Genomic DNA, 18,236 nt, shown 5'->3' with positions numbered 1-18,236 from the left:
AAAAGTGATCCCCAGACTTCGGTGTGCATCAGGACCCCCTGAGGCCAAGGGGCAGTCCAGGGGCCCAGACACCACCCCACTTCAGTGAGCCCGGACCTCTCGGTTTCCCGGTGAGTTTGACATACACTATGTTTCAACTTCCTCTGGAAGCACCAAACCCATGCTAACATCCCTCGAGTTACCAGAAGGTCCCAGGACACGGTAAACCATTCTGCTAGGTGGCTCTAATTGGCCAATTAGGTCTCGTTCAAAAGGAAAGCTCTCCCTTTGAACCACTCACACCCTTGATGCAGAGAGACATGGCGTTTCTCTAAAAGCCTCAGACCTTTCCCACCTCAGCGGTTGGCCAAGTTGCTCCCTGGACGGTTCTGGTGAGCCAATGTACAAGGGGAACCCACCTGGGCCACGTTGTCCTCCGGGAGCCCACGGAGACCCCAGACTCCAGGGCACCAGGCCTCTGGAGACTCAGTGATCTGGCCACACTGCCACCACTCCTACAGCAGTTTTTAAACCAGCTCCGAACCCCCGCCCCACAGTCCCACCACCTGGCTCTTCCCTTCTCGCCCCTGGTGACACCACCAAGCTGGAAAGTGCCGCAGCGAAAGGCCGGCCCCAGACCAAGGGGCTCTTTCAGGAGGGGGGGGGATGGGGGGGCAGGGACAGGTTCTGACATGCAGGTCAAGTGTGGGCGACGGCAGCCCCTGCCCCCACTGCAGCCATGGGAATGTTTCTGGCTCCTCACTGTGAACAAGGGCCATCTGCACCCTCTGCTCACTCCCAGCAACACCCCAGGCCATCTTCCTGGCTTCTGCCCAAGTGGTGTCTGGACCTCAGTGGCACAGCCACGTGACCACGGCCCAACTACAACAACAGAGGCAGAGGAAGACAATGTGGACGTCCTGGGACCCCCAACTCCAGGGACGCTCAGCAGCCCATGTGTTAGGGCTGCCCCACCAAGAGGGGTCCAGGGCTGGTGGCGGGACCTGAGCGGGGTCCTGAGCTGCACAGACACAGTGGGAACTCACCCCCGCTAACTGGTACTCACAGGGGTGGCTCAGTGCAAGAGACCGAGGCCCTAGGCCTGGCGGTCAGGGCCACGGCCTTGCTCTAATCCCATCTGTGCTTGGCTGGGCCGTTCGCCATTACCAGGCAGTGCTGAGTGCTTTCTGGAAGCTGAGGTGAGAGGCCCCCGACGTCTGTCTTCCACAGCCTGATGGCCCCCTCTGCAGCACTGCCCATCTGTACGAGCTGCTGGCCAGCTGGCAGCGAGTCTGGGAGACCTCCTGCCGTGGGGCCCACCTGCACCAGTAGCCCCTGGAGTACCAAAATGCCCTCATCGCCTTTCAGGAGGAGGCTGGGCCTGCCCCCACCCCTCGAGGCCCAACTCTGATGGGGCTCCGGGCTCCAGCTCACCGCCAGGACGGGGGCCCAGCTGCCCAGTGGACAAGGGACAAAAACAGGACGGCAGAGGAGTTGCGACCTCTTGATTTATTCAGACTATTTCATATACAATGACATAACTGTGACCCAAAGTGTGCAAAGTTAAAGCCTTCAACTGCAGCTGAGAGGAGAGGGCAGTCGTGGTACACCTGGGGATGGTGGCGAGTCAGGAAGGACGGGCTGCCTCCTCCCCAGGGCGGGCAACAGGGGGAGCGGCCTGAGGAGCAGATAGCCTAGGGCCAGGGGAAGGGGGCAGAGACCTCCCTCTGGCCTAGGTAAGGAGCCCAAAAGTGCCCCATGGCTGAGGGGGCAGCAGCCCAGGAAGGGGCCAGAGGCAGGGCCAGGAGAGCACCATTTCTGGGGTAGGGGTGGGGAGGGAGGTACCCTACAGGAGAAGCCAGGAGGGGCCGCCTGCCCCAGGGCAGGGAGCCGGACGGAGCAGGCTGCAGCGAGAAAGACCTGAGGCAGGCACAGGGCCTGAGAGCCCGGATTGGGGGGCTCAGGGGGACTGAAGAAGGGAGAACCCAGAGGCTCCCAGGGCAGCCAGGCCCCAGGAGCAGTCCCGACTCTGGGGATGCCCAGCAAGAGGCCACAGACCCTCAGGGCCTCCCCTCCTCACTCCTTTGAAAGGAGCTGGGAAACCTGTAGTGCAAATCTGTGGACTCCTCAGTTTGGGAGGGAGGCTGTGCCTAAAGGAGGGCCCTGGGGCACACCCCCTCCACCACCTCGGCCTCCACCACCGTCCTCAGTACAGCCGCTTCTCGTAACTGTGGGGACAAGGCAAGAGGGGAACTGAGAGTGGGCATGTGGACCCTGCTCCCTTCCCAGATCCTCCCACCCACGCTCAGAGGCACCAGGAGCCCACGGATGCAGGAGAGGCAGTGAACTCCGAAGCCCTGCCGCCAGCCGTGGTGGGCAGGAGGGAGGAGACAGGAGCCCCTGAGCCTCTGTCCGCCCCATACCCTGAGACAGCCACACTCCTTTGGCCACAGCCGCAGCTGGGCGGACTGTCCTCAGCACTGGGGGTGGAGAGACGGCTCAGGAAGGCGTGGCCCATCCTCACAGAGGGAGCTCCGACCAAGCTGAACCTCTGCTGCCCAAGTCTCCTCCCCAGCCCTGCACACACAGTGGCCTAGGCCCCTTGTGGTCATGGGGTCCAGTCCAAGACAGGGCAGCCTCAGCCCATGGTCAAGGACATCTCTCTGGGCTCCAGAAGGAGATGTATCTGCCGGAGGAGGGGCCACTGCTGGCTGCCCCCACCGCGGTGCTAGTCCTGGGATCCATGTCCCACGATGACACCCCAGTGTCACCCCCACTGCAGCGCCCCTCCCCCTGCCCCAGCCCAGGCCCCCGCCCAGAGTGCCCCTGCTCTACTCTAGGCTTGGCCCGGGCAGCGCAGTTACTTACACGGCAGAAAGGTATATCTATGGGAGGATGGGGCAGAAAGAGACACAGGTTAGATGCCCGCCTATGCCTCGGGGGACAGGCCCTCTACCAGGCGGGGCCTCACACCTGCTACTAGCACTGCCCCCACCCCTGGTCGCCCCTGCGCTGGCCCTGGCATCTGTCTCTCGGCCCTTCTCCCTGCCAGAGGGGTCATGCCCCCTGCTGCTACCTGCCCATCTGGGGCTGCCACCAGCAGGAACCCAACACTGCCAGCTCCTGCCACCAGCCACCAAGCTTCCAAGCGAGCAAGTGGCAGGGAGCCTAGAAGGGGCCCAAGAGCCTAGGAGGGCATCTCCTGTGCCCTGCTCAGGGGAGATGCCTGAGGGGAAGGGAGGGGCCTGCCTGCCTAGTGGCAAAGGGCAGGGTTCAAGGGCAGGCTGAGCCCTGTAGGAGAGGGTGATGGGAACATCCTGCAGCAGCGTCCACCTCTGGGTGCAGATGGCCCATGGGGTCCCTGAACCCCAGCCCCACCTGCCCAACCCCCTGCCAACCAGCTGGGGCAAGGGGCCACCACTTACGAGTGCAGGCCGTGGACACCACCCTCAATCTGAGCCGACATGGTCCTCTTCTCAAACTTGAGCTCCCCTGAGTACATTCTGGACCTGCAGGCAGGTTGATGGAGCAGATCAGGGCACCAAGGGCAGAGGAGAGAGAGAGGGGGAAGTGAGGATGCAGGAGCCAGGAGCCTCCCAGGTGCCCCCCACCTGCTCCCCCCTGGTCACAGCACTCACCGCAGGACAGACAGGCTCCGGGCACCGATGTCCTGGCAGCCGTGCTGGATCCCCGCGATGAGGTAGGGCAGGAACTTGTGAATGGAGCCTTTGTCCTGGACAGAGCCGGAGACGCCCTGTGCGATCTTCACCTTATCCCCCTCACTGTGTGGAGTGCGGGGAGACTGAGCCAGGTGGCCCACGGCTCGGAGGGACTCCACCCCACCTCTCAGGGGCACCATCAGAGGGGGTACCACCCAGAAGGAGCCCCAAAGCAGCCACTCCCTGGGCTAAAGCATAAAAAAGCAAGGATTCTGAGTCAGGAGGCCCAGGTGCGGTCCCAGGTCTGCAACTCATACCCTGTGACTCAGTTTTCGGAAATATAATATGGAGATTCAGTGCCACCTGGGGAGGTCAGAGGCATGTATGGACCCTTGAAGGGTTGTGGGCTGCTCTGCCTGGGGCCAGGGCTCAGGGGCAGGGCACCTGAAGTATCGCTTCTGGCTGCTGCTGCTCTTCTCCATGGCATCCAAGGAGCCCATGCCCCGGTACTTCTTGAGCCTCACGCCGTCCGAGAAGAAGTACTCACCGGGCGCCTCCGTGGTGGCGGCGAGCAGAGAGCCCATCATCACTGTGGTGGGGGGAGAGGCAGGGTCAGTGCCTCCGGCCCACAGCCCTCCTATTGCCCCTCTAGCTTTCAGGCCCCCACGGGCCTGCCCAGCCCCCCCGCAGACCCCCTCACCTGTGGATGCTCCAAGGGCTAGGGCCTTGACCACATGCCCTACCGTCTGGATGCCGCCATCAGCTATGACCGGCACCCCGAAGCGCCGGGCGTACTCGGCCACCTTATACACGGCAGTGCCCTGAGGCCGACCACAGGCCATCACTGTGGGATGGGACACAGACAGAGACATCAACCGCAACAGAGGGGCCCCCTTCCTCCTTGAACCCTCCTATGCGGAGGAAAAGGGGCAGGGCCGGATGCTGTTTCCTAGGCACAAGATAGGGGGCAGCAAATAACACTAGGGTGATTGTCATCCCAGGGACCTAGACCACCCCACCCATGACAGCGTTGTGGGGAGTTCTGATGGGGGAGGGGTCCGTACTGGCCTGCAGGGTAGTGACCCTTCCACAGAAGCGCACTCAGGCCCCGTGGCCCGGGCCTCACCTCTCTCCAAATACTAGCTCCCCTTCGAAGCTTTCGTTTGTGAAGCCTGCTACTAGGTACTCCTGTTCTCCTCTGGTTTTTATCTGTTTTCATCTGTTTAATTGCCCGAGGTCCTTAAGTGAGAGGTTTTAAGTGGGAATTCTAAGGAACTAGCACTTATCCAGGAAAGGGCGTGAGGCCAGACAGAGCAGGGCACAGTTGGGACCCCTCTCCAGAGGGGTCTTTCATTATGTCCCTCTTGCATCCCAGGGTTCAGAACTGGGCCTGACACAGAGCAGGCGCCCGATTATAATTAAGTGACTCAGTGGAAGGCCCCCTTTCACCACAGCGGTCAGCTACAGTGAAGGGCAGACACTGAAAAGCAGAGGCTTTGAGGACCAGAAAGGGAGATGTTTCGGGCAGAGAAGCCCAAATGGGCCACCCAGTGTTCTGGGGAAATGACCTGCATTAGAGGGCCCAGGCCCGTTCCCTCGGGCCAAACAAGGACCCACCAGTCAGGCACCTGGCTGCAGGGAGCACCCCTCAGCCACATGGGGGCACATGTCAGGGTCCCACTCTCCCTCTCTCCATGTCCAGGAATCTTTAGCGGAACCCTCCCCCCCATCACCACGTGGTGATGATGTATATAACCTTAGCATTCAAGGGCATGCTGTCTTCCTGTCTTAAGTCTCTGCCTTGTCACAGAGCTGATCCAAACAAACCCTGAGTGGGGTTCCAACGAGCCCCCCAGAGAAGCAGTCACACCAGCCTTGGGCCTCTAGCCTGAGCCTCCACGACCAGAATCTGCAAAGCAGGCTGGCACACACCGAAATCCCTCGGGGACTTTGTCTCACCCGTGCTCCTCCCGAGTGAGTGGGCCAGACAGGGAGAGTCCGAGGCCGGGTCACCCCCGCATCCACCGTCCCAGGAAGGAGCCTGGCAGAGCAAGCACCCAGCACGCATCCATGGGACAAGAGCGAGTCCCGGGGCCTGCGGAGGGCCAGTGCGGTGTTCCAAGTGGCAGTCACTTTCCTACCGACACCCACCTTCTTGGGTGATGCAGATGGAGCCGCAGCCCATGCCCACACGCAGCCCGTCCACTCCAGCGTCGATCAGATTCTTGGCCTGAGCTGCCGTCACCACTGCAGGGGGGAGGGAGGGAGGGCCAGAGGAAGAGGAACAGTGTGAGGACGCCCCCGCCCTGCCCTGGGGCTCCCTGGGACCCCAGTCTGTCCCCGCCATCCCCAACCTACAATGACCAAAGCCCACTCATTCAACGCCCCCTGCCTCCCCTGCAGAAGTGGTGCCACCACCTGGGGGACAGGAAGTTACACAGTGAGGGGGTGAGGGCCAGCGGTGAGAGGGGGCTCCACACTCACCGTTCCCCCCAATCACCTGAAGGTGGGGGTACTTCTGCTTGATATAGTGGACCATGGCGATCTGGTAGGCAGAGTTCCCCTGGGATGAGTCCTGAGGGGAGGGAACAGGGCAGCTTAGGCTGCGGCGGCTGAGGGTCCGCCCCGGGGGAGGGGACTCCTGAGTGTCTTGACAGGACAAACTCCTGAAACCGCATACAAAGTGTTGTGAAAATGTTCTTTTTGTTCTTCCCCTGGGAAGGCATTTGACAGCTCTCAGCTGATTCTCAAAAGAGCCCACTTCCCCAAAAGGTTAAACACCGTTAGTGCAGGCCTGCAGGGCAGACGATCCCTTCCACGCCCACCTTCCTCGGACAGACCCGCTGCACCTTGCTTCCACCTCGCTTCCCGCTACCCACTACCGGAAGGCAAGGGCTTAACCTCCTCAGTCTCCAGTTTCTTCATCTGACAAGGGGCGTGGTAATCCGACCCCAGGGGGCTGCTGGGAGGATTAAATGAGACTCAAGGTCTTCGTGCAGGGCCTGGCAAGTGGGGGGGTTCTCCCTGTGAGCTATAGCCGTTAAGGTCAGCTTGGGAGCAGCCCGGAGGTCCTCAGAGGGCCCACAGCTGGCCGCAGCTGCCAGGGTCCCACTGACTCTCCCAATTCTGACTCCAGGCTTAACTAGAGGCGAACCCGGGGCTTCCGAGGCCTCTCCTCCACTGAACCCCTCCAACTCCAGGGCAGTGCCCGTACCAGCACGATGACATCGGTGCCCGCCTGGGTGAGCAGGTCCAGGCGGTATTTGTCGTCCTCGCGCGTGCCCACAGCCGCCCCGCACAGGAGTTGCTTGTGGGAATCCTTAGAGGCTAGGGGGTAGTCCCGGTTCTTCTTCAGGTCGGTGCGGGCAATGATGGCTACTAGTTCATCTTGATCGTTGACAATGGGCAGCTTCCCTGCGGGGGAATGCAAAGGTGAGATGGTGAGATGAAGGAGCAGCCTGGGGGGGGACGGGGACGGGCTGAAGTGGGGGCACAGCCCACGCCAGAGATTCCACTGAAGTACCCAAACCAGCCGCTAGGTGACAGCACCCACCCAGCAAGCGCTCCTCGGGACCTGGACCTCTTCTCAAGGAACAAGGAGCAAAAAAACCTCACAGGCAGTGGGCTCCTGGAGCTCTCCCAGCCCCGCGGCCTGGCCAGGGTGGGGTGGGCAGCCTCTCACCTGCTGGGCCACAGGCCACCATGGTTGAAAACACCCAGCCAGGGCACATGTGTGAGGCCGCCCTGCAGGGAGGAGCACATGCCCTGTACAATTCCAATCCCAGGGAACACTCCAGTGGGGGCCGGGGGAGCACGTCTAAGTGCCTCCCACAGGGACCTAAAGAATATTGTCAAATACATTCAACTGCTGGGCCTCTCTGAGCCTTCAATAAGTGAATGGACAGTTCTTCACACAAGATGAGGACTACAGACAAGGGCATTTTTCACACTTGTAAGAGCCCTTTTTTCATAATGAACATTTCACAGAACTAGTTTGGGGGGAGACATCCTGAAGATGCTGAATAAGGGGCAGGCTTTCCTAAGCCAAAAAAAGGACCTCAGGAATCACACTCCAGGCTGCAGTCTCTCAAACCTTCCCCAAGGCCTGGTCGGGTTGCTGGGACAACCCGCAAGGCTGTGAAGGAATTGGGGGACTGGGGTACAGGGAGCCAGGCTGGGGGGCTTGGGCTTCCTGCCTACTTCCTGGTACCTCTCTTACTGCGCTGCAGGATCTCATTTGCCTCTTTCAACGTCACACCTGCTGGAGCCACCACCAACTCATTCCGTGTTGTCATCACCTGTGGGGCCAGGAACATTTGCCTGCAGGTTGGCAGGTGAGAGAGAAGGGAGCCAGACCTCCCTCTGGTCCTCGGTCACAGACACCTTGGGGTCCTCTCTCTGCCCCAGCCAAGCTTTCCCTGCCCTACAGGTACCTCACTGAGGAGGGTGGTGTGCTCCTTCTCTGCAAGAAAGTCAATGTCTCGGGAGGTGACGATGCCCACCAGCTTGCTACCCATGGTGCCTGTCTCCGTGATGGGGATGCCAGAGAAGCCATGCCGGATCTTGGCCTCCAGCACGTCGCCCACGGTGTGCGAGGGGCTCAGCACCACGGGGTCTGTGATGAAGCCCTGTTCAAATTTCTGTGGGCAAAGACAGGGGGAGGAAAAGGCTGGGAGGTAGCGGAGGTGGTGCACAGCCTAATCACAGGTGGGCAGAGCGGGCCTGGCCTTGACACAGAGGAGCCAGGGCCCTCAATGGGGTGAGGGACCCATGGGAAATGAGGGCTAGGCCCTGTGCCCCCATGTGGAGAAGGGTAAACAAGACCCCATAGCAATCAGCTGGGGAATGCACCAGCCTGTGAGGCTGGCAAGGGAGGCTGAGAGGGTCTGTGAGTGGGGGGCCGCCAGGTGGCATCTCCTTTCTGGGGAGGGGTCTGGTACTTGCCTTGACCTTCCGCACCTCATTGGCCTGGAACTCCGGAGTGCAGTTATGGTGAATGAACCCAATACCGCCCATCAGCTGGGGTGGAGGGGAAGCAGGGTCAGAGCAAGGAGCCCCGTCCTCCTTGCTCTGCACACCCCACCTCTGATTCCCATTCCTCCAGATACCAGCCCACCCTATTCAATCCCTTCAACCCTGGGATGCCCACCCAGGTGCTCGACTCACAGCCATAGCGATGGCCATGTCGGCCTCTGTCACAGTGTCCATGGGGGAGGAGATCAGCGGCGTCTTCAGTGTGATCTTCCGAGTCAGAGCCGAAGTCAGGTCCTGAGGGTGAAGGCATGGTCTATGTGAGCTTTATTGTTCACTCAGCAAACATTTACCAAGCTTCTGCGTGTACCTGGCACCAGGACACGCCTGGGAATATAGCAGTGAACATAGTGGGTGAGGCCCCTGCTATTGCTCCCAGAGTTTAAAATCTACTGAAAACACATGTGGAAATGATTTCAGTCAGGATGAAGGCTCCAAAGAAAAGCAAGAAAGCGGAGTGCCCTTGGAAAGAGGAACATGGTGGCTGGGGAAGCCTCTTTCTTGGGACATAACAAGTAAAAGCCAGTCAAAGTCCAAGGGACTATCGCTCCAGGCAGAGGGAGCCCTTTGTGAAAGCAGTCTCAGAGTCCAAGTCTTGCTGCGGTGTGTTTAAGAAAGAAAAAGGCTAGTGGAGTAGAGGGAAGGGAGAGGGGCAGGGGCCATGGGGCCGAGAGGTGAGAGGCAGGTGGGGGTGGGGGCAAGGGACTGTAGCCTTGAAAGCCAAGGGTAGGAGCTTAGATTAGATTCTGAGAAGAGACGCCATAGGGTGGGAGTGTATCTCAGGAAAAGGAGAGGCAGGTCCAGGTGGAAATTGCTGATGCCTGGGGGAGCGAGGCAGGAGAAGGAGTCTTCAGGCATCCAGGAGAGTAGATGACTAAGGCACTGCAGTTCAAGGAAAGGTCAAGGTTGCAAGTTCGCATTCGGGAGCCACCTGCCTATGAATGGTAGATAGGGCCAGATCCTGCCATCCAGGCCACCCACTATGGATCCCAGACCCCAGAACGCGCAAACACAGACTTTGGTGTATAATCTTTGGAGGTTCACAAGCCCCTGAAGTCCATCCACAGACCCTGGTTCAGAACCCTGAACCCAGAATCTAGAAGACTCCTCCTTCTCCCCTCCCATGACACCGCAGAAGAGCACAGCCTTCCCACAGAGGCCACAGGGCGTGACACTGTGGGTGGCCAGGAGAGATCTTCTCCATCTCTCTTTTCCTAGCACACTGCCCAGGGTCTGGCACAAAGCCAGTGTGCTTGGTAACCTTTGTTAAGCTGAACAGCTGAGCCAAGAAGGCTTCCTGGTTGCTGTCCTAAGGCAAATATCAAGAACAGCCCAAATTTCCCTTTAAAAATCTGTTTGGGTCAGCACTGGCTACACAGCTTGGAGTGCACTTCTCCATTGTGTAAGTGACCCGGGCACACGCAGGCCCTCTGCCCTTTCCTGAGGACCAGACCTAAGTAAACTCAGTGGTAACAGTGACAAGAGGAATGATTATTTTGTGTGTACGAACTCATCATAGACTGATTGCTGTGTAATGCACTACATCACGAGCCCTACCCCCTAGATTCTGTGAGTGTGTCATGTGTTAATTACATAAAGGGCATTGTCCCTTCACGTGGCTTACAGCTGAGCCCCTCCAGCGAACAAGGACCCGTGTTTCCTTGGAACTGTCGCAAGTACAACTTCTTCAACCTCTTGCCAATTCTTATATATTTGGATCCATGAACAAGTGTGTCCCCATCATTCAAAGTCTCCATAATTTTACCAACTTCTATCATGTCCTTACTCAGCATTTTAGGCGATACCACATCCTTCTGGTCTGTGATAATAAGGCAGCCATGTGCATGCCCACGCCCTCCCAGGACCTTCTGAACCTCATGGCTGGCTCTGTCAGTGAAGGAGAACCCTCTGACCCTACGCCAGGCCCACCACCTGAGTCCCCCAGCTGCCTCTGCCCCACTGAGCATAACTCATTGCACTGTGCCAGCTTCTCTGGCAGCAATAAAGGATACACCCACCACCTTCCCGAGAAAAGTCTCTCCCACATCCCCCCCTTGAGCAAGAAATCAGCCTCTTCCATCATAGGCACAGCCCCTCTCCTCCTGGCCAGCAGAAGAGGTACTCACCACCTCATCAGCTATGAAGTCTATGAATCCTGGGAGAATCAGGAAGTCGCTATGAAGAGAGAAAAGTGAGTGTTACTGGGTGAGAAGGGGTGCCCGAAAGGGACAGGGCCTGCCATGCCACGGGAGGCAGCATGGAGTTGGGGAGAGGGGCAGAGACTGGGACCCTCTGACCCCTGCTGCCCCTTTGGGGCTGAAGCACCCTTGTGCTCCCCCTGCTAACATCTTGCTGACTCCAGCTCAGAGAGCTACGGCCAAAGGAAGGCCTGTGGGCCCGGGGCACCAGCAAGGCAGTTTGCCCGCGGTGTCCACTGCCTCCAGGGCTCAGAGTTCCTCAAGGGACACGGAAGTTCCCACAATGCCACGGATAGCAGATACAGTGCTTGCCCTTGAAAACTTCTCCATCTTTTTTTAAAGATTTTATTTATTTTTTACTTATTTTTAAAGAGAGGGAAAGAGAAGGAGAGAAACATCGATGTGCAAGATAAACATTGATGGGTGGCTTCTCATACATCCCCAACTGGGGGACCTGGCCCACAACGCAGGCCTGTGTGTCCTGAGACCAGGAATTGAACTGGTGACACCCTTTGGCTTGTGGGATGATGCCCAACCCACTGAGCCAGGGCAAAACTTCTCAATTTTGATAGGGAGGGGCAATAAGTCAACACGGAATGAACGTGAGAACAATTTAGAAGTGCAGCATGACACGAACACCACAGAGGAGAAGATGCACGCAGCTGAGGGTCAGGGCCGTGCAGCTCACACAAGCTGTACCAGGGCAGGGCATGTTCCGACAGAGTAGGCATCGGTGAGTGCCTGCCCAGTTGGACTGGAGCCACCAACAGACGTGGCTGGAGGGGGGAAAGGAGAGGAAGGGGCCTTATGGTTAGGACGAGAACTCTGGGGCCCCAGCCAAAGAGTGGGCCACGGTCACAGCAAGCCCCAGAAGAAGGGTGGAGGCCAGCACGAGTGAGGCGAAGCACAGTGCCACAGCCCAGGGGCTCGCCTGGGCTCAATACACCTGAAATCACAGGGCCTTGCCAGACACACTACAAAGCAAATGCTCCAGATTTCAGGAATGCTCCCAACCTGACTAAGCAAAGCAGCAGGCACCCCAGCACAGGAAGGAAAAGCAACAGGGTGAATGGGAGGGGCAGGGTCTTTAACCTGCCTCAGGGCCAAGAGCAACTCCTAGAAATTTCCTCAAGGGGTTTCCTTGGCAGACTCCAGTGAAAAAACACACCAAAGAGATAACTCTCTCCCCACTCATCAAAGACCAGGAAAGAAGAAATTCCTAAGTACCCCTGCCCCTTGGTAGCCCTTCCTTCTGTACAGCAAAGAAGCGGTGTGACACATGTAGAGGCTGGAGAAGAAATGCAAGAGTCTGGGCTGATTGGCATTTTCTAGGTATTATATACACCCCTCACCTGGCCCGCACCCCAGCTACAGGCAGGCAGGAGGAGACGCTCCTCAGGAGTGACCTGGTATTTTGGTGTCTAGGGAAACTGCCTGCCCAGCAGGAGTGCTCACAGGCAAGGGCAGGGACCGGCAGGAGATGGGGGAGGAGGGGGGGGGAGGCGAGTGCTCTTGGCTGGCCAGCATACCCACTCCACCCGGGTCCGATGTTCCGATGCTCCTTCCTGGCATGGGCACAGTCCTGCAGCCAGGAGGAGAGCCAGTGCCAGGCCTGCAGCCGGCAGGACAACCGGTCCAGGGCCCTTGGAAAAGCAAACTAAGCCAGAGGCAAATACATAGTTCATCTCCTCCAAATTCCCCTGTGGGGTGGACTTAGGGGAGGCAGTCACAGAATACTCATGCCCGTGGGGGCAGTAGTGCTAACTGTGGACTGGCAGGGGCCAAGTGGAAAGAGGGCTGGGAAGTGGAAAAAAGGAACCATCCCTACTGTCTAACGGGGTCTCTCTGGGGGGCTACACCCAAGCAGCAGTCGTAGCTGGGCCCCAGGACCACGCTGACCTCCTCGCGACGCTGCGAGTGAAACAGAGAGAGGATGTCCTGGGCCGAGGTCTGGTAAAAGTCTCAGTAACTCCCACATCTCCTGTTCCCACGCGCCCCAAGGCCCCTCTGTGCAGCCAAGATGCCCATGAGAGGGGGAGGGGACCGGATCCAGCCAGAAACGGGGTATGGCACCTAGGGCCGCGCTGTTGCTGTGCCACGTCCGTCTGCTCTCTGCACGCGCGGCCTTCCTTCCCTTGCCCGGCCCTCCCCACTGCCCCTCCCCGCCCAAGGGGCCCGTATCCGGCCCGGGAACGTGGTTGTCACCGAAGGGGAAGCGGTTCATGTGCAGGGCCGGAGCCGGGGGACCACAACGCTGGTTCGTGCACCCAAGCGGGGCCGAGGCCCCTGCGCTTACTTGTAGGTGAGACCGTCGGCGTTGGCGAACAGCTGCTGCGCAGTGAGCCCATCCTCGGGCACGTAGCCGGTGCCTCCGCTGATCAGGTAATCCGCCATGCTGCTGAGAGACACCGCGGCCCGACATAAACATCCGCGCGGGCCGCCCCGCTGCGGCTGCTGTGGTGCTGCTGCTGCTGCTGCTCCTGCTGCTGCTGCTGCTGACGCGCGGCCACGCTGCGGCCTCGGGTGAGGCGGACCGGGAGGGCCGGGGGGCGGGGGCTGCTGCTGCGGCCAGGAGGGCCCCGGGCACCGCCCTCTGCTCTAGTCCCTCCCCTGGGAGTCCGCCGCCTCCGCCCAGCTCCGCACAAAGGGCCTTGAAGAGCCCGGCCCGGCTGCCACCCTGTGCGCGCGCATTTCGAGCCACCTGCAGTGGCACAGTGGCCCGGTGGGCCAGGCTTGAGGAAAAGGGATATGAGTTCAGTGGGGGTGGGGGCTGAGCCAGGACGGGACACGCCCCCTCCGCGCTCCTGGTCCCGCCTCCTAGGCCTTTGCAGCGGGTCCCCAGGTTTGCCTCCTGCTTGGGCCACCCCAGTCCACCCGGTTTCCAACGGCCTGAGTCTCCCTGGACCTATTCCCCAGCCCTAGGGGTACCTCTAACAAGGTTTGCCTTTCCCCAAGACTAAGGCCCAGACTCTGATCAGAAGTCCGAAGCTCTGAGGAACTGCCTGGGCCAACAGCTGCCTATCACACAGGAGTTTGAAGATGCACACTCCCTCCAGTGTAGCCTGCCCGCCCCGCCCCCCCCATCAACCCAACATTATTGCTAGAAGGAGGACACCCCTAACAGTGGCACTCCCTGACCTTAGGGTGGCCTTGAAAGCCCTCTGCAGTTTACAAGGCATTTTTCATAAATGATCACATTCATTCTATAACCTATTAATTGCCAACTATCAGGTATCCCCACTTTACAGATGCAAAATCCACATTTCAGAAAGCAAGGAGGTGGAGGGGGTACTGCCTCTGACTCTTGCCCAGTTCTTCAGTCTGACATGCCTGTCCCCAGCTCCGAAAGCGGTATGAATACCAGAGGGAGAAATGTGTTTTGTGGGAGGTTAGGTTGTGGGAAAAGAACGAGGCTCACAGGCCTGACTTACACAAGTAAGTACGCACACAAATTAGGACAAAGCCTAGAGATGTTTTGAGAAGTAGCCAAAGCAGACATCTGATGGTCCTATGGACCCAGCAAGACTCAGACTCCTACAAAGGGGCAGGCAGATTAGACAGCAAACTGATCCGCATGGGAGGAGAGGGGGTGGCAGCGGACAGACCCTTCCCTCTCGGGCAGGGGTGTCAAACTCATGTTGGGGGGGGCACATCAGCCTCGCAGTTGCCTTCAAAAGGCCGGATGTAATTTTAGGGCTGTATAAATGTCACTACTCCTCAACAGTTAAGCAAGAGCTCATCACTGCCACCAGGTAGAAACAAGGTGCAGGCAGGATAAAACAAGGTGGAGGGACAGATTCGGTCTGCGGGCCTTGTGTTTGCCACCTGTGTCTTAGGTGACCAGAACTGCTAATGCTACTCTCGGACCAAAACTAGAGTAGATCCCCCACCCAAGCTCCCCTGTTCTTCCCTCCCTCCTCCTCTTGTGGTCCCCACAGCTCACTTCTTGTCGAGGCGAGAGAGAGGCTGGGCAGGAATACAGTCCTCTCCCTGGCAAGGTGGCTGCCTGTGGCGCTCCCTCCCTCCCACTCCAGCCCTGGGAGGCTGGGTTTGTTTACCTCTCAGCAGTGTGGTGGCAGCCAGGCCCAGGGGGAGGCTGCCTGGGATGCCCAGCCTCCCCCAGTGACACCTCACACACACACACCCAACCAGGAAAACACTGACTGTTCCAGCTGCATGCAGAGGGGGCAGGAGGCTTCCCGCAGAGCTAGGGCGATGAGGCCCACGAGGCCAGGGGTGCTGGAGTAGTTCATAGATTTCTGCAGCATCCTCTTTCCTCTTACTGGGGGGTCGGCAATGGCACACACCATCCCCACCAGTGAGTGGAGCTCCCAGGAGGTCTCCTGACGGGGGTCCCTGAAGGCCCTCTGGTGTCGGCAGAAAGGGAGCCTGCCTGCTGGGGTTCTTGGCGAGGCTAGCTTGCCAAGGGCGCCTGGGGAACACTTCTCATTCCTCAGCTCTTACAGACCCAGGCGGAGGGCATGTGCCATATGCAGGACAGGAGTTGTTCTGAGGGAACCAGTTCTAGAACCTCTTACTGGTCACCTGAAGGCAGAGTAGAGGGACCAGCCAGAGAAAGCACCCTGGCTAGTCAGAGTTACTACGGGTAAAGGCACTGCAGGCGCAGAGCACAGGCTGTCCCTGAGGTCTCCCTGGGGCTCTAAGGAATTTGCTCTGGGTCAGAAGTGGCTAGGGGACTATTCAGGGCTCCACCAGAGCTGCAGTCCAGCACAGCAGCTGGGCTCCGCCATCTCTAGTAACAGGTGCCCAAGCCTAGAACTCAGACCCAAGGGAGGAGGCTGCTGGGCTGAGTTGTGGGGAGGGTCTCCTTCCTGGTGACAACAGACCTTACAGCCCCAGTCCCCATCTCCTGCTGCCCCACACTCCCATCAGATTTGACCTATGTCAAGGCTCCTCATTACTCTTAAGCTGCTGGGCTCAGCCCTGGGTTAGGCTGTCCTTTTCCAGAGACTGTTAATCCACTCTGCCCCCTTCCTCCCCCCTTTCCTCCTCCCTCTTCCTGATCTTCCCTAGCCACTTCCTCCTTGGGGAGGAGACACCCAGGCAACCAGTGGGCCTCCTCAGCCCAAGGAAGGGCTGCTGGTCCCTTGAGACTCCCCACCTAGCAGCTGTGAGGGCAACAGGGCAGGAGAGCAAGCCTAAGCCCCTTCCAGCCCCTTCCTCAGGATAGCAGGGGACCGGTGTCCTAGCTGGGCACCAGGGTCCATGCAGGGAGCCTGGAGGTCTTTATCTGGTCTGGGCTGTTTGAATGGACAAGATTTCAAAACACGTTTAAGAGGAGGATTGGGGGAGTTCTGGGGGTGGGGAGGTGGCAGAGGGGGTGGCAATAACAACATTGGCGTTGTTGAGCTGGAACAGGGGACAGGGCTGCCCAAGCACACACCAGAGAGCAGTAGTTCCGACCCCAAACCCAGGACTTCTCACGGAACCCGGCCCTCTTCCACGGCTCTAAGGGTGCCACAGCCCTAAGCCAGTGATGGCAGATGGAGGTCTAGCCAGCAGGTTTTGAATCTCATTACACCACCTGCCTGGGGCTCAGGTTTTACACAGGCTATGTGGAGCTTGGTGTAAGGTGGGGATGGCCGCTGTGGGCAGAGAAGGGATGCTCCTGTGTGGGCTGGGCCTGAATTCCGAGAGAATTCCGAAATGATAGTTCTACAACACCTGCTGTGGCCAAGGCACCGCCTCCCTCAGGCTCCAGGTGCCCCAGCCCATTCCCTCACCTCCCCTGGCCTCTCCCTCTCTCCCTGGACCTTGAGCCCTAGTAGCTGGGTTTCTAGCATGGGAGGAAGGAGAAGGTGGCCCAAACCTGAATCAATTCTAAAGAGCCAGCTTACCGAGGCAAGAGCCACCAGGCTTCACCCGGCAGCCCCTTAAGCCCTTAAAAGTTCTTACATAATAAACCAGCCCCTGGGCAGAGCTGCAGGGCTAATTCCGCCCTAACCGCGCCCCTCAGCCTGTCCTCCCCCCCCCCCCCCCCCCCCCCCCCCCCCCCCCCCCCCCCCCCCCCCCCCCCCNCCCCCCCCCCCCCCCCCCCCCCCCCCCGCCAGCCCCGCACACCCCGCAGCAAACCCAGCTTCCAGGTCACCTCCCCAGGCTGCTGAGCACCAACAGATGGAGCAGAGAAAGACGACCAAATCCTCTGGACCGGAAGGATAGTGGGATTGCATTTCAAGCTGTGATACAATCTAGAGATTATTCACTGTCTCCTTTTCAGCCAGCCTCCTCCGCTCCATCCCGCTCCCAGCTCAACACCCCCACTCTGTCTCCGATGCCCCTTACACACTCTGGCAGACCAAGGTGAGGAGAGGGTCCTGAAACTTAAGGAGAGACCGTGCAGTGAGCTGGGCCAGCAGCCTTATCAGACTCGGTGAATGGTAAGGAGAGGACTGTATCCTCACCCAGCTTTGAGGAGGCCATCCATCTGGACACCCACACCTGCCAGTAAGAAGGCTCTGAAGATAGTTCTAGGAGGAAACAGCTAAGAAGGAGTAAGCAAAGTTGGACAGGGACTCCAACAAGCCCCTTTTGAACCCCTGCAGTTGAAGCCGCTTGGGCCTGGTGTCAGTGTGTAGTCGAAGTCTGATCCAGGGCTAAGATTCTAGGAAGCGTTTTTCCGATTTGCTCCCCGGTGCGAAGCCGCACCGAACTTTGCAGTGCCCTTCTGCATGCCCCAGCCAAAGCTGGGTGCGCGGCACCTGAGTCTGGTTTCAGGTCCGAGGGCCAGGGTAGTGGGGTCTGCCCTCCCCTCCCCGCAGCGCTGCCGGGTTCCGGAGCCGCTGCGCCCGCCCCGGACGCGCCCCGCGCGCTCTGCCCTGGGCGTCACCTCTCGGGCTCGTAGCCGTCCTGCAGCAGGCGGGCGCTGCACCGCTGCGCCACCGTCTCGTGTCCCGTGTGTTGCCCGGTCCCAGGCTCCGGAACAGCGGCAGCTCTGCCTCCCGGCAGCAGCGGCGGGAGTGGCCCCGACCCCACGGGCTGGGCGAGCAGCCCCTCCATGCAGAGCCCACGCTCCGGGGAGGGTAGAAGCCGCTCCTCCAGAGGCTCCCCGGGCCCCCGCTGGGGTGTGAGCGCGCCGCTGCGTCCCGGCCGGAGTTCCCTGGACCGGGATCGCGAGCCGGGGGCGGGGCAGCTCCGGGGAGGGAGGACCCGGAGCCCTCCAGACTCCGCCCCGGCCCGCCCCCTCCCGGGCCCTCCACGCGGCCGCAGGGACTCAGCCGGGCTCTCCCAACCAGGAATCAGTGAGGGGACCTCTGCCCCTCCGCCGCCTTCCAGGCCTTCCCGGTTCTCTTGGTTCCTTCCGAAGAAAACCAGAAAAGGAAAGGAGGGCAATGTGTCTCCGGACCCCGGG

The 18,236-nt window shown here is 59.6% G+C and overlaps 1 protein-coding gene across 4 annotated transcripts; it reads right to left on the bottom strand.

Annotated features, from left to right (window-relative positions):
• Positions 1-1,469: 1,469 nt before the first annotated feature.
• IMPDH1 (inosine monophosphate dehydrogenase 1) lies at positions 1,470-18,006 on the bottom strand. 4 transcript variants are annotated; one of them, XM_037049265.1, is made up of 16 exons: positions 17,715-18,006; positions 13,164-13,265; positions 10,796-10,844; positions 8,805-8,906; positions 8,583-8,657; positions 8,072-8,278; positions 7,849-7,936; positions 6,853-7,052; positions 6,123-6,213; positions 5,790-5,885; positions 4,339-4,482; positions 4,083-4,227; positions 3,618-3,761; positions 3,405-3,488; positions 2,848-2,864; positions 1,470-2,207 (listed from the first exon to the last, which is right to left on the bottom strand). In XM_037049265.1, exons 1-16 carry the CDS (start codon positions 17,882-17,884, stop codon positions 2,107-2,109), a joined length of 1,815 nt encoding a protein of 604 aa, XP_036905160.1. In that variant the 5' UTR covers positions 17,885-18,006; the 3' UTR covers positions 1,470-2,106. The 4 variants fall into 4 exon arrangements, with proteins under 4 accessions (XP_036905160.1, XP_036905161.1, XP_036905163.1 ...); XM_037049266.1 differs by having other exon boundaries at positions 13,164-13,262; XM_037049268.1 differs by lacking the exon at positions 2,848-2,864.
• Between the last annotated feature and the right edge of the window lie 230 nt (positions 18,007-18,236).

This window comes from Sturnira hondurensis, unplaced genomic scaffold, assembly GCF_014824575.4.
Source record: "Sturnira hondurensis isolate 20B ecotype Veracruz unplaced genomic scaffold, ASM1482457v3 Scaffold0006437, whole genome shotgun sequence".
NCBI lineage: Eukaryota > Metazoa > Chordata > Mammalia > Chiroptera > Phyllostomidae > Sturnira > Sturnira hondurensis.
Note: the sequence above shows the minus strand (reverse complement) of the source record. Positions and strands in the feature narration are given on the sequence as shown.